We start from the raw sequence: 16,991 nt of genomic DNA on the forward strand, positions 1-16,991 counted from the left end.
AAGCAAGAGAAAGACAAGGGGAAGATGGAGGGGGAGAGAGAGAAGGTGAGGAGGAGAAGGCTTATTTATTATTTAGTTGAAAGCATCTGTAATACAGAAAGAAAAATATATATGCAAAAGTAAAAATTGGATTCAGGTGAAATCTAATGAGAAGGAATCTAAATATGATAAAAATAGAAGATACAAGGCTATGATGTCCTATGCAGTTACTACTGGTGAGAAATATTATGCATGACAATTTGCTCACATTTGTGTTAGCACATGTGAAATATTTACAAGCACTGTCTATAAGCAGAGGGAATTGCTGGGGTCCATAAGAATAATCCGTCTTGCACACAGCCACAGTAATTCAGGTTCAGGAAGCCATGTTAGACCAGGTTAGTACCCTAGTCTCTTGCTCTCTACCCAGCATCTTTGCATCCACAGTACACTGTGCCTAGATTCCAGGGCAATTCCCTATCCTGATAGACTCTTTGTTTGAACAGTTCATAGCTCTGACCGCCCTTGCCTGCTCCTGACAATAGAGCACTCCCAAGTATCATCCTGGGGAAGACGATCATTTCAGCACACCATTTCAGTCACTCACTGGCTGGAGAGAATAGCCAGGTGAAAAAGAGGTCATCAATGGCTCTTCCTGGAATCTCCACATAAGGAATGTGGGGCCAAAAGTTTATCCTGCTGCACTCTGTAGGGACACGGAGCATGTTGTAGATAGACCAACAGCTCACAAGACTTGAGACCTCATGCTCTATGTCCACAGCAGCTTCCTTGGTCAGTATTAAGGATGCTGGCTGAGATACAGAACCACCCACAGTGCTACAAGACGGCAAACCTCCATCATGAAGGCTTCTCACAGCCTTAACTTGGACAATTGTCCTTTATACTACTATTTCCATGTACGGCAAACCTCCATCATGAAGGCTTCTCACAGCCTTAACTTGGACGATTGTCCTTTATACTACTACTTACATGTACGGCAAACCTCCATCATGAAGGCTTCTCACAGCCTTAACTTGGACGATTGTCCTTTATACTACTATTTACATGGTTCTCCTCAAAATATTTCAAGTACTGTACAGAGCTGTGTTACACAAATGGATTAGTTACTAGTTTAATAGCTTAAAATGTGACTACTCCATGTAGAGGGATCAATAAAACTTAAAATATCCACTGGGTTTAGAAAACTCAGCATAGAAAATAGAAACATGAACTATAACTTTGTATTATATTGAGCATCTTTTAAAAATATATTATTTTGCATATACTGAGTTACATAAAAATAAATTAATTTAGTCTGTTTCTTTAAACTATTTAAAAACCTAGCTACTGAACATTTTTAAATGACATAAAAAATAAAAAAAATTTAAAAATTACATGTGGCAACTCTTATATGTTACTCATTTAATTTTGACTGAACACTGCTACATTGCGGATTAAATGAGCTGACCTTTCTTATAAAGCCATATGTATGTGTATTTATAATTATATAATATATACATAATATGTACATATACATAATCATTGAATAAAAAATTTTATAGTCTGGGAATTTTTCTTTACTGTCAACCATAATGAATTTGGTTGCACGGTGTCTCACTCTACAAGAAGAACTGTTAATATTGATAACAGTATCATAAAGAAAAAATGGAGGCTAACTATTAGGAGTTTATGAATAACCCCCAAACTAAAGAGTATTTTATGATGGGTCATCTACGAAAGAATTATGTATTTGTTATAAATACGGTTCAGAAAGTCTAAGGGCACAAATTGGTATCTATTTGACTAAATCCTGGGAAAGGTTTGGATACATCCAGTAAATGTTGCTGAAGTATGCTCAGAAATAAACGGAACACAATTGTAGGAATCAGCTTATGTTTGGATGAGTGTTCTTAGTACATCATAAGGACAGAGTCGCTATCAGCACTGCATTCTTGACCAATAGCATCAACTCTCAAACCCGTTAGTAGCATTCAAGGAAATATTCTGAAAATTGATGGGATATGTATTAAACAGTGGTCCTTCACAGGTACTCAACATGTGTTAAATCTTCACTATGGAGAATAACATGACTTAGTCTGTCAGAAATTCAAGCTATGTTGACTCATCCTTATTTAAGGTAATTCTTTCTGTGTGTGAGATTGATTTAATGATCCTGTTTAACAATTGATTGGACTGCTGATGTCATAAAGCATGCTCAGTTTTCTCATGTTATTATGATCATTTCTAGACTCCTCTGTTTTGTCTGTGATTTGTCCTTTTACAGCTCTAAAAACAATGGAAAGTAGTTAGTAGACCAAAAGGAATGCTCTTTGATTATTTTATCAAGAGTCTATGTAGACTAGAGTGAACCAAGTCAAGAAGTCTTTTTTTGCCACAAGTACAGTGCCTAGAAATGTGCAAATATTACAGAAATCTAATACCCAAATTTTCATTACTAGTATAGTTTTATTTGTTGCTGTTGTTTAAGCAGGAACTATTTCTAGATGCTTCTGGAAGGACTCAGTTTTTCTCAATGACATGTAAAGGGTAGAATACCAAGCAGGAATTCCCAGACAGTTTATGTTTTTTAAACCTGAAGGAGCATGGCAACCTGAATTTAATATCTTACTCTTCCAAATAGGAAGATGAGGAATATATTATCTGACGTTGTGGTCAGAATGCACAATACCATATGAAAAGAAGCAGAAAATGGACAGTCTGGTGTTCAAATTCCTTTTGTGTGCTTATGATACTTGGAACATTTCTCAAGATTAAACAAACAAACAGAAAAACCACTAACCGATTCCTTTTAAGTCAGTTTGCCATTTTCTGTACTCTGAATGGCTGACTGGTTCAACAGTCATGTCACAGAATCTCAACTAAGACTTCTATTTGGGACCAGGAATTGTAGCTGAGTTTTGTCAAAGAAGGGCCACAGTATCAAAGGCACCCCATCTCAGGTTCAGGGAGCCTGCATTAGGAGCGGGACCCACAGTGCTGGGAACAAAGTGCTGAGAGGAGGTAAGTTTCACAGAGCTGGCCAATCATCCGCCCTCAAGACCTCCCATTAACAAAAATGTAGGGTGATGGGAAAGAAGACTGGAGCTTCAGGTGTACTGCCAGGTGCTGGGTCTCTCTCCTAATTGTTCTCTAAGAAAACATTTCTATGCCCAAGGCCAGTAGAGTTTTGTCCTAAACAAAAGATTGGAGGCATCAAAACCATCTTCCTTCTTTAAGGATGTAGGATGGTCTTCTTTGGGAATCGTGGGTAATCTAATGCTGAACGTCATTGGGTCCCATACAAAGGCACAGTAGAGAGGTGCCTGAACCCGAGAGAGGACACACCAGTGAAGATGTCTGTGGGGCTTAGGTGCGACCCAGTAGATTTACAGGGCTTCACATGGGTCAAGCTTGTAACACAGAACGTGGCTCACTGGCATCCGTGTGCTTAGAAGGAATCTTGGCAGAAAGACTGCAGGGTAGGAATGGGGCTGGACAGTGAAAGAGTGACCCTGAGCCACATCCTCCATGGTAGGGAAGTAAACAGTAGGAAAAAACACACAGGGTCCCTTGGATCAAATCCACAGGGCAGCTAGACTTTCTGTATTGGCCATACTGAGGACTCTGACAGGTGTCAGAACCACAAAAAAGGCTACACCCTCACCCTGCAAACGCAGAGCAGTCTCTGTCCCTACCCCTCTATGTCACAGCCTGAGCAATAAAAAGGGCACAGACATGTGAAACTCTTTGTAATGGCTGGAGTTACAGAGATGTGATTGTCATGGAAAAGGGTGGGAAGATGGGGCAAAAATACAATAAAATAAAATCAGAGACTCAAATTTTAAATAAATAAAATGGATTGCCAATAAATTGATAAAAAAATTAAAAGTTCACACATTTAAGCCAAGATATTATTAAGTCAAAAACAAGTGGGAAATTGAAAATGAGCAACTTGGGGGACAGGGAGTTAGAGTAGAAAATTAAACCAACTCATTACTTGAACCTCAATAAATAAGCAGAATTCTTTAATAAAACACTGTATTGGTTATATCACGGGTTAAAATTTTCTAGAGTTCTGGGGTTTTACAAAGGCAGTCTAGGTGTGATGAGGGCATGCCCTGCAGCCTGGTTTTTCAGGAGGCTATGGTTGGTGGCCGGATGGTGACTGTGGATCAGAGGCAAGACAGAACAAGTGCAGAGTAGCACCAGGGTCAGCAAAGGCCTCGGCTGTGGATCTTCCTCGGCTGGGAAGAACTTGCTGGGCCCTTTGCGAACTAGAGTACAAAGAGCCTGTGTGGTCTGTGGACCCACCAACACCAGTGCTGGAAGAGCCATCATAGGAGCACGTACAGGCAGAAAACCAACAGTGGAGATGCCTTAGTCTCTGGAAGACTTTCCTCCCTGCTCTGAGAAGAAGCCCGATGCTCTGGTGGGGAATAAGGGAAAAGAATGCCCCAGCCTGCCTCCCTTCTCCTCTGTACCAGCAGATGCTCTGTGAACTGTCATTCTGCTCAGCCAACTTGCACTTCAAGTTGCACTTGCGTGTGCTTTTGAAAGATCCCCTTGGTACAAGGGCAAGCGGCCACTTTCAATGAGAAGAATTAAATAGCACCTCGTCCCTCGCGCCTCGTGCAGTGGAAGAAGGCTGGCAGGTTCCTGAAAGATCTCTAAATGAGCTCTCAGTCACCTACTTTACTCCTGAGTGTAGAGGCCTTGGGGATTCTGCTGTGGGGCTGTTTGTTCAGATTCTACCATGGCCAACTCTGGCCTTGTCTGAGCAGAAAACACTGGTATCTTGCACAGGTTACAGAGGCAGTTCTCCAGCTGTGTTACGCAACCTTCAGTGGGTGCTCGATGCTGCACTAAACAGACATGGTAGCCTGCTGCTTGATTCCCATCCTAGGAAGCAGGAAGACGCATCCTGTCCTAAATAGCTCTCTGCCACTCTGCTGTGATGCTGCAGCTCACACCGGCAATTTCCCTAGCCCCCCACGAGTCCAGGAGTGCTGGCTGACAGTTGCAATTCTGCAGGACAGTGTCTAGGCTCACCTCTCCCCATCTAAACTACATAAAAAACTCCTTTGAGAATGGATTATTTTCAAGAGACAAGAGGTGAATTCTGCTCAACTCAGCAACAAAACACGGTTGACTCCTCAAATAGTCACACCCTGGTAACTTAATTGCTTTTGGCAGCTCTTAGGCAGACAGGAAGTCAGAGAAAATCCAAAGCATTAATTTACAAATGATATGTGTACCTTTGGAGTTATAAGAAGCACCTACCCCAACTTCTGGCGGGGGATCCTTGCGCTCCGGAAGGACACTGGTTCGAATCTATGGAGAAAAACAAACATTTCCTATGTGACTTCTGAATAGAAACTTGGGCAGAAGTTTCACACAGTCCTGGGCCTCTGTTCTCTTCTTCTAATGTCAATTCAAACTTGTGAGTTAATCATCAATGAAAACACCTGCCCTCAATGTCCACTGCAGGGCAATAAAGCTGTCTTTTTACAGTCCTAAAGCTTCCTGGCTTTTGGAGAAGACATAGCTCCTTGACCCTCACCCATCTCGTCCTTGTTAGAAGCAGACATCCAGGACTTAAGTGAATCACCTTTTATCTCCTCCAAAACCAACTTTCATTCACTGTCCCAAAGGAATGATAGAATGAGAGAGAGAAAGTAATTCCATGCATGCTGGACAACTGTTCTCTGAAAGAGAGAGCCAATGCCCAAGCTCCTTCTAGGAGATTCCTTCCCTGTGAAAACACTGGGCCATAGAATAGGGCGTTCACTTCTGAATTAATTCAAAAACTAAGTCTCACACAGTGGTAAAAGGATCAAACACCAATCACCAGGAGAAGCATGCCACATGAATATTCCCAGTGAACATGAACACTTCGGTAATTAGACATGCACATTTTACTGAGGGGTGGTTATCTACCCTTGTTTTTAACTAGAGCTGTGGGGATATTTTCAAACTATTTGTGTTCATCCTTGCTCCTGGATTTTCTGAGTCTGGTATGTAGCTGCTGAGCCTAGTTCTCCTAAGAACAATAAAAAGTTTCAAGTGGGAGAGAGAGATTACCTTTCTCCCATAAGAGAAAAGGAAGCAAGAACAAAGAAGGCAGGCATGACAGCCTTTGAAATAAAATGGGATGATCCAGTTGAATGGATGCAGGGCAATACGAAACTGTGACCTGTTTAACTGGAGAGCAAGAGTCATCAGGCATGGGAATGGATGAACAGACAAGAAGTAGGCCATGGAAAATGTTTCTTGAGGTCATTCTAACAAAACCCTTTAGAAGCACAGCCTGTGAGTCCCTGAGGTTCTGATACCCCTGTGTATTAACAGGCCAATGGTCCCAAGAAGAAGGGGTGGCTACAATATCCCTGGTATGTCAAAGGCTTCATCCAGCTTTTATGGCCTGTGGCTCTCTAACACAGTCTCCATGTCAGAATAAATTCATGTGCTACGGCAGAACATGCCTTAAGGCTCTTCATTTCTTATGACAGATCCAGTTCAATCACTTGCACAATTTCTCAGTCATTATACTGCCAAGGTGTTTACCAGTGAGCAAAAGCAATACCAGGAAGAATGCCTAGAGTGTGAACAACACAATGTACGGCAGGTGCTCAGCTCAGAATGCATGAGAGAAGGCTGCCTTGCTGAGTGTTTGGTAGCTTGGTAGCTGCTCGAATGTTCTTTGGCCAAGTTCGCTATTAAGTCTCATTATCTGAGAAGCGTCAGCTATCCTCGGAACGACGAGGAAAATATATAAATATTGAGCTGTTACGGATCATGGAGAGCGTGCACGTGCGCGCGCGCACGCACACACACACACACACACACACACACACACACACACACACACCATAAGTAATTGTCCATAAGTACAGCCTTGTTCCTTGTTCCTTTCTTCAAAGTTAGCAGACTATGAAGACTACATATCATAGGTATGTACATATATATGCAACCCATGCACATATACACACATGCTATTTGCAGTCTTTTTCAAACTATTGACTACCAACATCATTTTCAAAAGGGAAATACTTGTATGGAGAAATACAATGAAAAGTGACAGAAGATGGTGAGGCTCAACATGCACAGGACTGTAGCTAGAGTTTTCCTGCCTGGCCCACAGTCAGGACAAACTCTCTCACCCGCCAGTCCCACAGCAGCTCAGACTCGACCAAGTAAACACAGAGACTTATATTGGTTACAAACTGTATGGCCATGGCAGGCTTCTTGCTAACTGTTTTTACAGCTTAAATTAATCCATTTCTATTAATCTATACCTTGCCACGTGGCTTGTGGCTTACCGGTACTTTACATCTTCCTTGTCCTGATGGCGGCTGGCAGTGTCTCCCTCACCCAGCTTCCTGTTCTCTCAATTCTCCTCTCTGTTAGTCCCCGCCTATACTTCCTGCCTGGCCACTGACCAATCAGTGATTTATTCATTGACCAATCAGCAACACACTTGACATACAGACCATCCCACAGCACTTCCCCTTTTCTTTTCTTAAAAAGGAAGGTTTTAACCTTTACACATCTCCAAAGTCAGCTTGGTATATTTGGGAATTTGGGCGTAGCTTCTCTTACTACTTCCTGCTGGAGGGGGGTGCTGTATCTTATGGGGACACAAAGAATATTTTAGGGTTATGGAGTAGTCCATGAGGGTGTATCATCTGAGCCAGTTGCCTTGAAACGGTTCTGGATGTTGGATCATCTGGGCCATGGTGTCATCAGAGACCTTCAGGTGGTCTTGGCTGGTCAAACCTGATGTGTCTTAATCTGGAACAAATCCATAGCCTCTGGCTTTCTGTGGAAACAAAAGCAGAGCCTCCTTTCCAAAGCAACATATCCTTACATCCAAATTTTGAAGTCAAAGTACCTTTAAAATATACATTTTGGCATAACTCAACAGCCTTTGTAATCAAATGTTTTTCTTCAGTTACGAATATCAAAGAGAACATAATCCAGATTCTCTGTGTGGTAGCCATCTTTACGTGGCTTATTTTTTTATATTAGCTTGAGCCTATTGCTTTAAACTGTAGCCTTCTAAGCCTGAAACGGTGCTGGCGCTGCTGGCTCCGCCCACTTCAGCTTCCCAACATGGCAGTGATACGTTTTCCGCCAGCTCTGGGAGCCATCAACTCTCAGAAATAGTGGGTCTATGCTTCTATCAAAGCAGCATGTAGCCCAGAAACCTCTTTTTTTGTTGTTTTGTACTAGCAAAGGCTAAATCCACCACACAGCTTAATGTGCCACTTGCAGAGGCCTCATTCCCACCATACTGCAGGTCAAGCATGCACGCACGCTAGGAACCCGCCAGTAGCTCAAACCTGCAGGCTGCCTCTAACTTGAAAGAGACAACTAGGAACTGTTTTTAGCTCCATTTTAGAATCTTTTTTCTCAGGTTTTAGGTGGAAACTCTTGCCAACACGTTGGGCGCCATTTGTAGCTAGAGTTTTCCTGCCTGGCCCACAGTCAGGACAAATCTCTAATACAGGACTGATAAAATAGTTGATTTAGGGATATTATGTGCATACAGAGAGACAAAGTTAGAATAATATTAACAATTCCAACACGGCCCATTAAACTCTGATATTCATGTGATTTTTATGATTCCTCATAAATATGAATAAGCTATAGAAGAAAGAAGATTCTTTATCTCAAGTCATATGCATAAAAAATTAAAGGTATCACGGACTGGTTTGCTCTATTCTCTGTATGTGTGTGTTTTTGTGTATGTAGGGGAGGGAGAGGAGAAGACACAGAAAATGAACTTAATATTTATTTTGAATAGTAGGAGGTTAAGTGCAGGTTTGCACAGTGTTAAAATGTTGGAGTTGATACTGTTGATGTCCTGGTACATCCTTCCTTACATGCCATGTGTCCTATTGTGCATCTCCACTGCTGCATGGAGAACAGTGGTTCGCCAGTGAATAGAGCCTGTCCTTCTCTCTGGGGTTTCACTGTCTAGTGACTGTGACAAATACAAAAGTCCGCATACAATAGAGCAAGTACTACAATAGAAATGTCCGCATTGGCCATCAGTGTTTAGACAGAAGACTAAAGATTCAGCCTGTGGCTATCAGGGGAGGCTGCACAGCAGAGGTTCTCGGGGTCTTGAGAAATGGGTAGGAGTTCTCAGCGAGGAAAAGCACAACGGAATATGAAGGGTGTAAGGTGGTAGGTATGCACCATATAGCTACTGAAGCCCAAATGCCTTTGCAAAGTCTTTCTTCCTGAGGATGCTTCAGGGAGCCTGCAAGGAAGAGACTTGATTTAAATAAGTTTGGAGAAGTAGATTGGGCCCCCAAATGGATAAGGCCATGATGTTATATAACTGGAACCTTTTTATTTATATACTTCTCCCGGGCAACAGAAAGCTGGAGAAGGGCCGGGCAGTGGTGGCGCACACCTTTAATCCCAGCACTCGGGAGGCAGAGCCAGGCGGATCTTTGTGAGTTCAAGGCCAGCCTGGTCTATAGAGCGAGATCCAGGAAAGGCGCAAAGCTACACAGAGAAACCCTGTCTCGAAAAACAAAAACAAAAACAAAAACAAAAGCTGGAGAAGGCTTTGGGGGCAAGCATTTGAATCATCCCAAGTCCTTCTGAGAGCTCTGAGCCTCTGCCCTTCTGCCTTTGTGTTGGCTTGTGAGATTAGTGTAGGTCACTGTACTGTATCCTTTTCAATCCTTGGAGCTGTCCTGGGCTAGAGAGAGGAGGTAAGGAGTGAGAGGAAAACTAAGGGAGCGGAATAAACGAGGCAGGAAAGGGGTAAGGTGAGAGAAAAAACAGGCAGAAGACAGAGGGGAGAGAACAGAGTAACTGGAATGTGGGAGAGGGCGGGAGTGTGTGACTCACGACACAGTTCTGAACAAAACTGGATGTGGCCTCTAGGCTTCCAGCGGAAGAAGATATGGAGCCACGGCTGTTAGTGAAGTATTTGGAATGTTCTGGTTCCTCACCATGTCATGCCTCCTGAGAATTAATGGCTTTCTTTGGGAATTCATTTTTCCCTTTTTCAGTCTTATTTACATTTTTTTCCTCCTGAGTGTCTTCAATGTGCTTCTCCCAGAATTTTCCCAGAACAATAATAACAAAAAATGTTTACCCAGCTATACAATCCAAGCCCTCATGGCTTTGGTCTAGAGTTTTATGACAGCAAATGAATCAAGGTGGACCAGGTGATGTGTGTGACCCGATGCATGCTCACACTCTGAGTGTCATTGTCTTATCCCCTAAGTTCATGTAAAGCAAAATGCTTTCCTGTCTTTTCTTACCCTCTGTCAACCCCAGAAGTTCAAGGTTCACATATGTTAACTTTGAAGTGATAAATATAGGTAGTTACCTTTAATATGATAACCATATGCTAGCAGGTAGGGAGTCATCCTGACTCATCAACTCCCTATAGAATACTTTGCTAACTTCCAAAGCTTTAAGGAACTTCCAGAATATGACTCCAATAGGTGAACACAGCACATTCAAGCTCAAATCCACAGAGGAAAACTCCAGAAGCGAGTGAATCTTATCATACAGAACATGGATGCTGCTGTCCCAGGGGTAAAGACTGCTGCATTTTCACTGGTGAGTAAGTAACTGAGCATGTGGCAATAGGCTGTGCTGGAGAACCAGAGCCAGCCAAGGAGAAGGTCATGCTCTCAAGAGTCTATGTTCCTGGCTGCATTCCCTAGACCTCTGGTTGTCCATTTCTGCACCGGTAGACAAGGAAGGAGCAACTTCCTCTAGATAGACACAGATGAAATGGAGGGGAAGTTGGAGGTCATCTGGGAGGAATATCCATGAAAGAGACTCCATCCTCCACCAAGAATGTGGTCTAAACTGGTATTGTATTTGGAAGTGAATTGCATCTAGAATCAGTCTTTATTTCTTAATATAGATGTTGCTCTAGACTTCTGTGCGTGTTGACATTGTCTTGCTCCACTTTGATGAGAAATGTACCTACCTTGATATTGAAATATGAAACCACGATGGGGACAAAAATCTACTTCCTTCTGTAATATGAACATTCTGTAAGGAAGTGTCTCAGGACTCCCTTCACTCAGGTATGATCCTGTGACTCAATCCCACGTCACAGTGTATGTCAGGAATAGCTGTTGCATTCACAGTGGGGTTTCTCAAGAGGCTATAGTATGCCGTCTTAGTTGTCTCTTTGTTCTAGTGGCCAGTAGTCAGGTCACCCAATTATCTGGTAGTAGACAAGCTGCAGACTTAGAGAGCCAAGTCTCACCACCAGAGCAAATGATCAACCAAGAGCCACTTACCAGTATGTCTCTATATTAACTGGTTGTAGAATTTTTACTGATGTGTAACAAGCTTAACTGCCTAAAACAATGTGCACTGATTTGTTGGCAGGTCTGTGGGGACTCAGGATGTGGAAAGACTGGTTCCCCGGGCAGATCTCAAAGGCTGCAGTCCAGAGCAAGCTGCCCATGCCCTCACTTAGAGACTCCACCAGGGAAGACCTGCCTCCAAACTCCCACAGGCTGTGAGTATAACTGAGTAGCCCACAAATCGAAAACAGAGGCCCTCATTTTCTAGATGACTGTCAGCTGAGACAAATGAAAATGTCACAGGCCTCATATCTGCTCTCTGCTGTGTGGCCTCCTCCATGTTCAAGTCAAGCACTAGAAAACTCTTTGTGAAAAGAGATCCATATGCAGGCCCGGGGCAGACGTCCCCTGGCTCACCTTGGCAGGATGGTAGAACTGACCCTGTAGACACTGGTGAGCCAGCCCTGAGGGCATGAGAGGGGCATTGTTGGTACCACTTCCTTTGTGTGCTGTGTGGTGGTGGAAATGATGGAAGGATGCCCTCCCCCCTCGCCCCTACTGCCTCCAGGGGGCAAAGGAACTGACCCTCCCCTTTACCAGCTGTGACACTCGGAAAAGCAAAGCAGGCCCTGCCCATCATCTGGGCAGCACAGCAGAGCTGACCCTGTGATGGGAGCCACAGATGAGCCAGCCCAAGAACCAACCGACTGTGGGAGATCTGGCCCCGCCCCTCATCTGCCTTATGGCAGCATGGGGTGGGGGAGGGAGATGCCCTCCTCCCCGCCCCTCAATGCCTGAGGCAGGTGGGAGAGCTGCTCCTGCCCCCACAGCTGCAGCACTCCAGGGAGCAGGCCCCACACCTAGCACCTAGCCGGGGCAGCACAATAGAGTCAACCCTGTTGGTGGAGGTGTGGGTGAGCCAGGCCTGAGGCTGTGAGTGTGGGAGAACTGTCCCCACTGCTTGTCTGTCATAGGGTGGTGTGGGTGGGGAAGACATGCCCTCCTTACCCCTCGACCCTAACAGCCTGCAACAGACAGGGAGCTGACCCTCGCCCTTACCAGCTGCAGCACTCAGGAAAGCAGGCCTGCTCCTAGCCTGGGGGCACAGTAGAGCTGACCCTGGTGGCAAAGGCATGGGTGAGCTGGCCCTGAGGGTGTGAGAGTGGGATAGCTGGCCACACCCCCCTCTTCTGACATGTGGTGGTGAGGGCAAGGGAAAGATGCCCCCCTTGTTCCTGCCACCTGTGGTGGATGAGGGAGCTGACCCTCCCACTTACCAGCTGCAGCCCTAAGAAAGTGGACCCAGCACCTCACACCTATTGACCAAGGTGTGTGTGAACCACCCTGAGAACATGAGCATGCGAGATAAGGCCCCACTTCTCATCTGTTATATGGTGGTGTAGGTGGGGGAGAGATACCCTCCCCCCACCTCCTTCAGTCCCTCGATGTCTGAGGCAGGTGGGAGAGCTGACCCTGAAGTCATAAGAACGGGAGAGCTGTTCCTGCCCCTCACCAGCTGTAGCACTTAAGATAGTGTCCGCTACACCTCACCCTGGTAACAGTAGAGAGGGCCCTGAAGGTGCAGGTGTGGGAGAACCAACCCTGAGGACAGGAAAGCAGGAGAACAGGCCCCGCCCCTTGCTCATTGCTGCAAGGAGTGAACTCACAAGGAAAATGCTTGAGTGTTCACCCTGGTGGTGAAGACAGGGTCAGCTGGCTGGCTGACCAACCCTGTAACTACCCAGGCCAGAACCAGGATTATGAGTTGGCCCACCCCAGCATTATTTTATATGTGCTCTCCTGGAGCCTGTGAAGGGACCAGTCCTGCAGACTCAAAGCTGCAGGATCTCCACAACACAGGGCAACAGCAGGATGACCAAGAGAAGTCCCAGTGAGGGCCCAGCATGGGTAGTGTAGCAGAAGCCAGAGGCCTCGAACCAGACCAGCGAGTCTTTGCGAGGAACACTTTCACATAAAGATACATGGACAAAAGGGTTTACTTTGTGACTCACTGTGTCACACTACAACTTCCATGATGAGAGTTTCCTTTTTTTTCTTTCTCTTCTTTTCTCTTAAATTTTATTTTATTTTATTGCGGGGCGGGTTGCAAGAGCAGAGGGTGGACAGGAAGGGATGGGAAATGAATGGGATGGAGATGCGTGATGTGAAAGACACAAAGAGTAAATAAAAAGAAATTAAGAAAAAAAAGAAAATTCTTTGTACCAAATTCTTCTCACACAGTGGATCTTTGTCTTCAGAAAAAAAATCTATTCCCTCTTACAATCTTACTTGAGCAGATCATGGCGTCCTCAGAACACCTCTCTTTTCTCTCGAATTTAAAACAGACATTAAAACCGATTAGAAATTATAAATATAAACACACATATGAATACCAATTTGGATCACATGATATTTTGGCATATGTATGTATTACTATATTGCATACTGTTTGTGGTGCTGGGGACATACTCTGGGATTTCCTCACACTAGGTAAGAACTGTGCTACTGAATCACAACCAGCCCTACATGGTGCTCAAAATCAAGTTAACACTGTCATCTCCCCAAACACATCTCATTTCTTTATCATGGAAACATTAAAAGTACTTCTGTTTTTGAAATCTATAATATCTAATTGCTGCATGTAGCCACTCTATTATGCAGTACGCACTGGGATGTCCTGCCTCTATGTCAAGCTCCCCTACCTGTGGCCGCCTGAATTCTCCCCAACATGCTGTAACCACCGTTTTACTCTCAGCATCTGTGACATGGTCTCTCTCGTAAAGGGAGCCGTGAAGACTGACGGGACCACGGGACTAATGCTATCACGTCATAGTTCTGGGAGTTATTCTGGAATGTGTGGCATAGAAGGAGGATCAAACAGCCCACTTTAAGATTCTGCCTCCCACAGTGACCACTCAATGAGCTTTCAGCGTAAGACACAAGGGTGATGCTCATAAGTGTCTCAGAAGCCAGCAGAATGTACAGTTCTCATTTGTTTCAACTGGAAGTTCACAGTCAGATTGTAGATAGGATGAAATGAAGCAAAATAGTTTATGCTAAATCGTTGTTTCCTACTTAAATCTCATCAAACCTATGGCAAGCACTTAGTATGGTCCAACCACCATTATATATATTGTAGTTCTCAGAAAGTTAAAGGTTAATAAAACAAACAGTTTGTTTGTCATGTTGTTTTTCTTGGGGGGGGGGCTTTTTGAGAGGGGATTGTTGTTTTGGGGTTATTTTGTTTTTTGTTTGTTTTGTCTTGTCTTGTTTTGTTTTTGTTTGCTTGTCTATCTACAAGCAATAACAATGACCTGGATAATTAAGAGTCAAACGTCCAAACATAATCGATAATAATTTTTAATTTTCTAAAACTCATCAGTGAGTCTGGGCTAGTACATGATTCCACTATTGCTCAATTTTTTATATTAGAGAACATGTGACACACGTAAACATAAGTGATTTGACAACAAAATGAACCTTGCAATGTGGAAATATGGTTCTCAATATTCTAGAGCCATACTTAGAATTTCTGAATCCTGAATACCTCTAGTTCACTAGCTCATTTGTGAAGATCGTAAAGCCATTGTAACAAACCCAGGGGCAAGAGACAGGTTTGCTCTGTGTGGTCGTTTGAATAAGAATGGCCCCCATAGGCTCATATATTTGAAAGCTTGGTCTTTAGGTAGTGACACTACTCCAGGAGGTGTGGATTGTTGGAGGAAGTGTGTCATTGGGGGTGGGCTTTGGGGTTCAGATGCTCAAGCCAGGCCCAGTGTCTCTCTCCTCCTGCTGCCTGCCAATCTAGATAAAGAACTCTCAGCTACCTCTCCGGCACCTTGTCTGCCTGCATGCTGCCATGTTTCCTGCCCTGACGATAATGGACTAAACCTCTGAAACTGTAAGCCACCCCAGTTAAATGCTTTCCCTTAATAAGAGTTGCTGTGGTCATGGTGTCTCTTCACAGCAATAGAACATTGATTAAAACACTCCATGAAAGGTATGTTCTTGATATGAGATAATAGAAATTGCATAAGACTGTAAAACATGAAAATCATGTTCAGCAGTCTATAAAGCAGATATTATTAACATATGAGTCTTGAAGGGTAACTTAATATATAAATTATAACATCCAGCTCTAAATAATTCTGAAATTCCTAAGATCCCTTCCAATATGAAAAATGAGTAAATCCTAATCCTTTTGTGAAAATTTTATTAGTAATATTTACTTGATTTTCTCAGGGGCATACCATGTTTAAATAAAAAAAGTACCTGGGTCAAAGTACGCATAATTTTAGTGAAAATCATCTCAAAACTGATTATCTAAAATGATTGTTATTAATGTGTTAGTAATTGTTCTGTTGCTGGAAAAAAAAAAAACCTGAGCGAATCAACTTGAAAAGGAGATAATGTTTAATTATTGGGCTCCTGGTCCATGTTGTCCTGTCCTGTGTCTCTGGGCCTGAGGCAGAACACTACACCACAGTGGAGAGTGGAGTAAAGAAGGTCTGTTTACATCAGAAAAGGGAAAAAGGCAGATGCCAAGGTCCTAAAATCCCATTCAAGGGCATGTTCCAATGACCCAACTTCCTTCCACCAGGATCTGCCTCCGGGGGTTCCATCACCACAGGCTGGCAGCCAAGGTTTTAGCACATATTCTTGGAGGGCCGTTAATGGCCAAGCTGTAACATAAACCTTGACGCACATTAGAATTATCCATTACCACATATTCTTCGCACATTATAATTAACTATTACTGACATATTCTTTGCACTTTAGAATTGACCAATACCGACATATTCTTGTTTCTATGCTCATTTCCATGCCAATTCATCATTGTGCCCTAGTATAATTAAATCAAAAGGTACCATGAAAGGACCCAGGCATCAGGATGTTTTCAAGGCTTACTCTCCTTGTGGTTCTAATGTACATCCATTAATAAAAAAGGAATGTAGCATGAGAAATTTTAAAAATAGTTTATCTTTCTTTTAAGTATGTGTATATGCGGAGAGTGTGGGCATAAATATCTGAGGCAGTTATAAGATACCAAACATGGATGCTGGGACCAAACTCAGGTCCTCTGTCAGAGCAGCAAACCTTTAACCAATGAACCATCTCTCCAGCGCCAGGACTTCTTTTTTAAACAATTTAAGTGATTAGTGATTACTTTAAATGTCAAGGAACTACAGAACTCATCATGTGCCTTCTAGCAGACAACTTGCATTTGCCCTTTGCTAAGAAAATGTTTATGGTGAAGATGGCTGATCAATTAAGTCAAAGACTGAACTGGGACAGAAAGGAGCAGGAGTTTGTTTTCCTCCAAATTCATACGATGATGCCTTCCTTTCTTCTCAGTACCTCTGAGAATGACTGTGTTTGAAGACAGGACTGGACCACCAGTACAGTGACGAGGTTAACGGGAGGACCACAGGCCTACAGACCCGCAATTAGTCTGACAGCTGTAAGAAAAATGCTGGGAAAGCTCGTGTGCAGAAGACAGCAGGGGAGTGGCTACTTGCAAGCCAAGAGGAGAGTCTTAGAAGAAGCCAACCGTGCCAGCGTCTGTACGTTGCACTTCCTAGCTATAGGACTATGAAAACATCTCAGTTTCTATTATGTCAATATCCATTCTGTCGTGTTTCTCCTGAGCACCTTGGTAATGACACTGGGTTTGTGTTGTATGACTTTCCAAGATTTAACTAAGATCATGGT

At 43.5% G+C, this 16,991-nt stretch overlaps 1 protein-coding gene across 10 annotated transcripts in view; it reads right to left on the reverse strand.

Moving 5' to 3' along the window:
• Positions 1–16,991, reverse strand: part of Inpp4b (inositol polyphosphate-4-phosphatase type II B) — a 789,997-nt gene that overhangs the window by 307,400 nt on the left and 465,606 nt on the right. For all 10 annotated transcript variants that reach the window (XM_052726853.1, XM_052726856.1, XM_052726854.1 and 7 more), the window contains one exon: positions 5,260–5,310. In XM_052726853.1, coding sequence (XP_052582813.1) covers positions 5,260–5,310 — 51 coding nt within the window. The remainder of the gene's footprint in view (positions 1–5,259; positions 5,311–16,991) is intronic.

Source organism: Peromyscus californicus, unplaced genomic scaffold (assembly GCF_007827085.1).
Source record: "Peromyscus californicus insignis strain IS unplaced genomic scaffold, ASM782708v3 Scaffold_8__1_contigs__length_139910024, whole genome shotgun sequence".
In the NCBI taxonomy this organism is placed as follows: domain Eukaryota; kingdom Metazoa; phylum Chordata; class Mammalia; order Rodentia; family Cricetidae; genus Peromyscus; species Peromyscus californicus.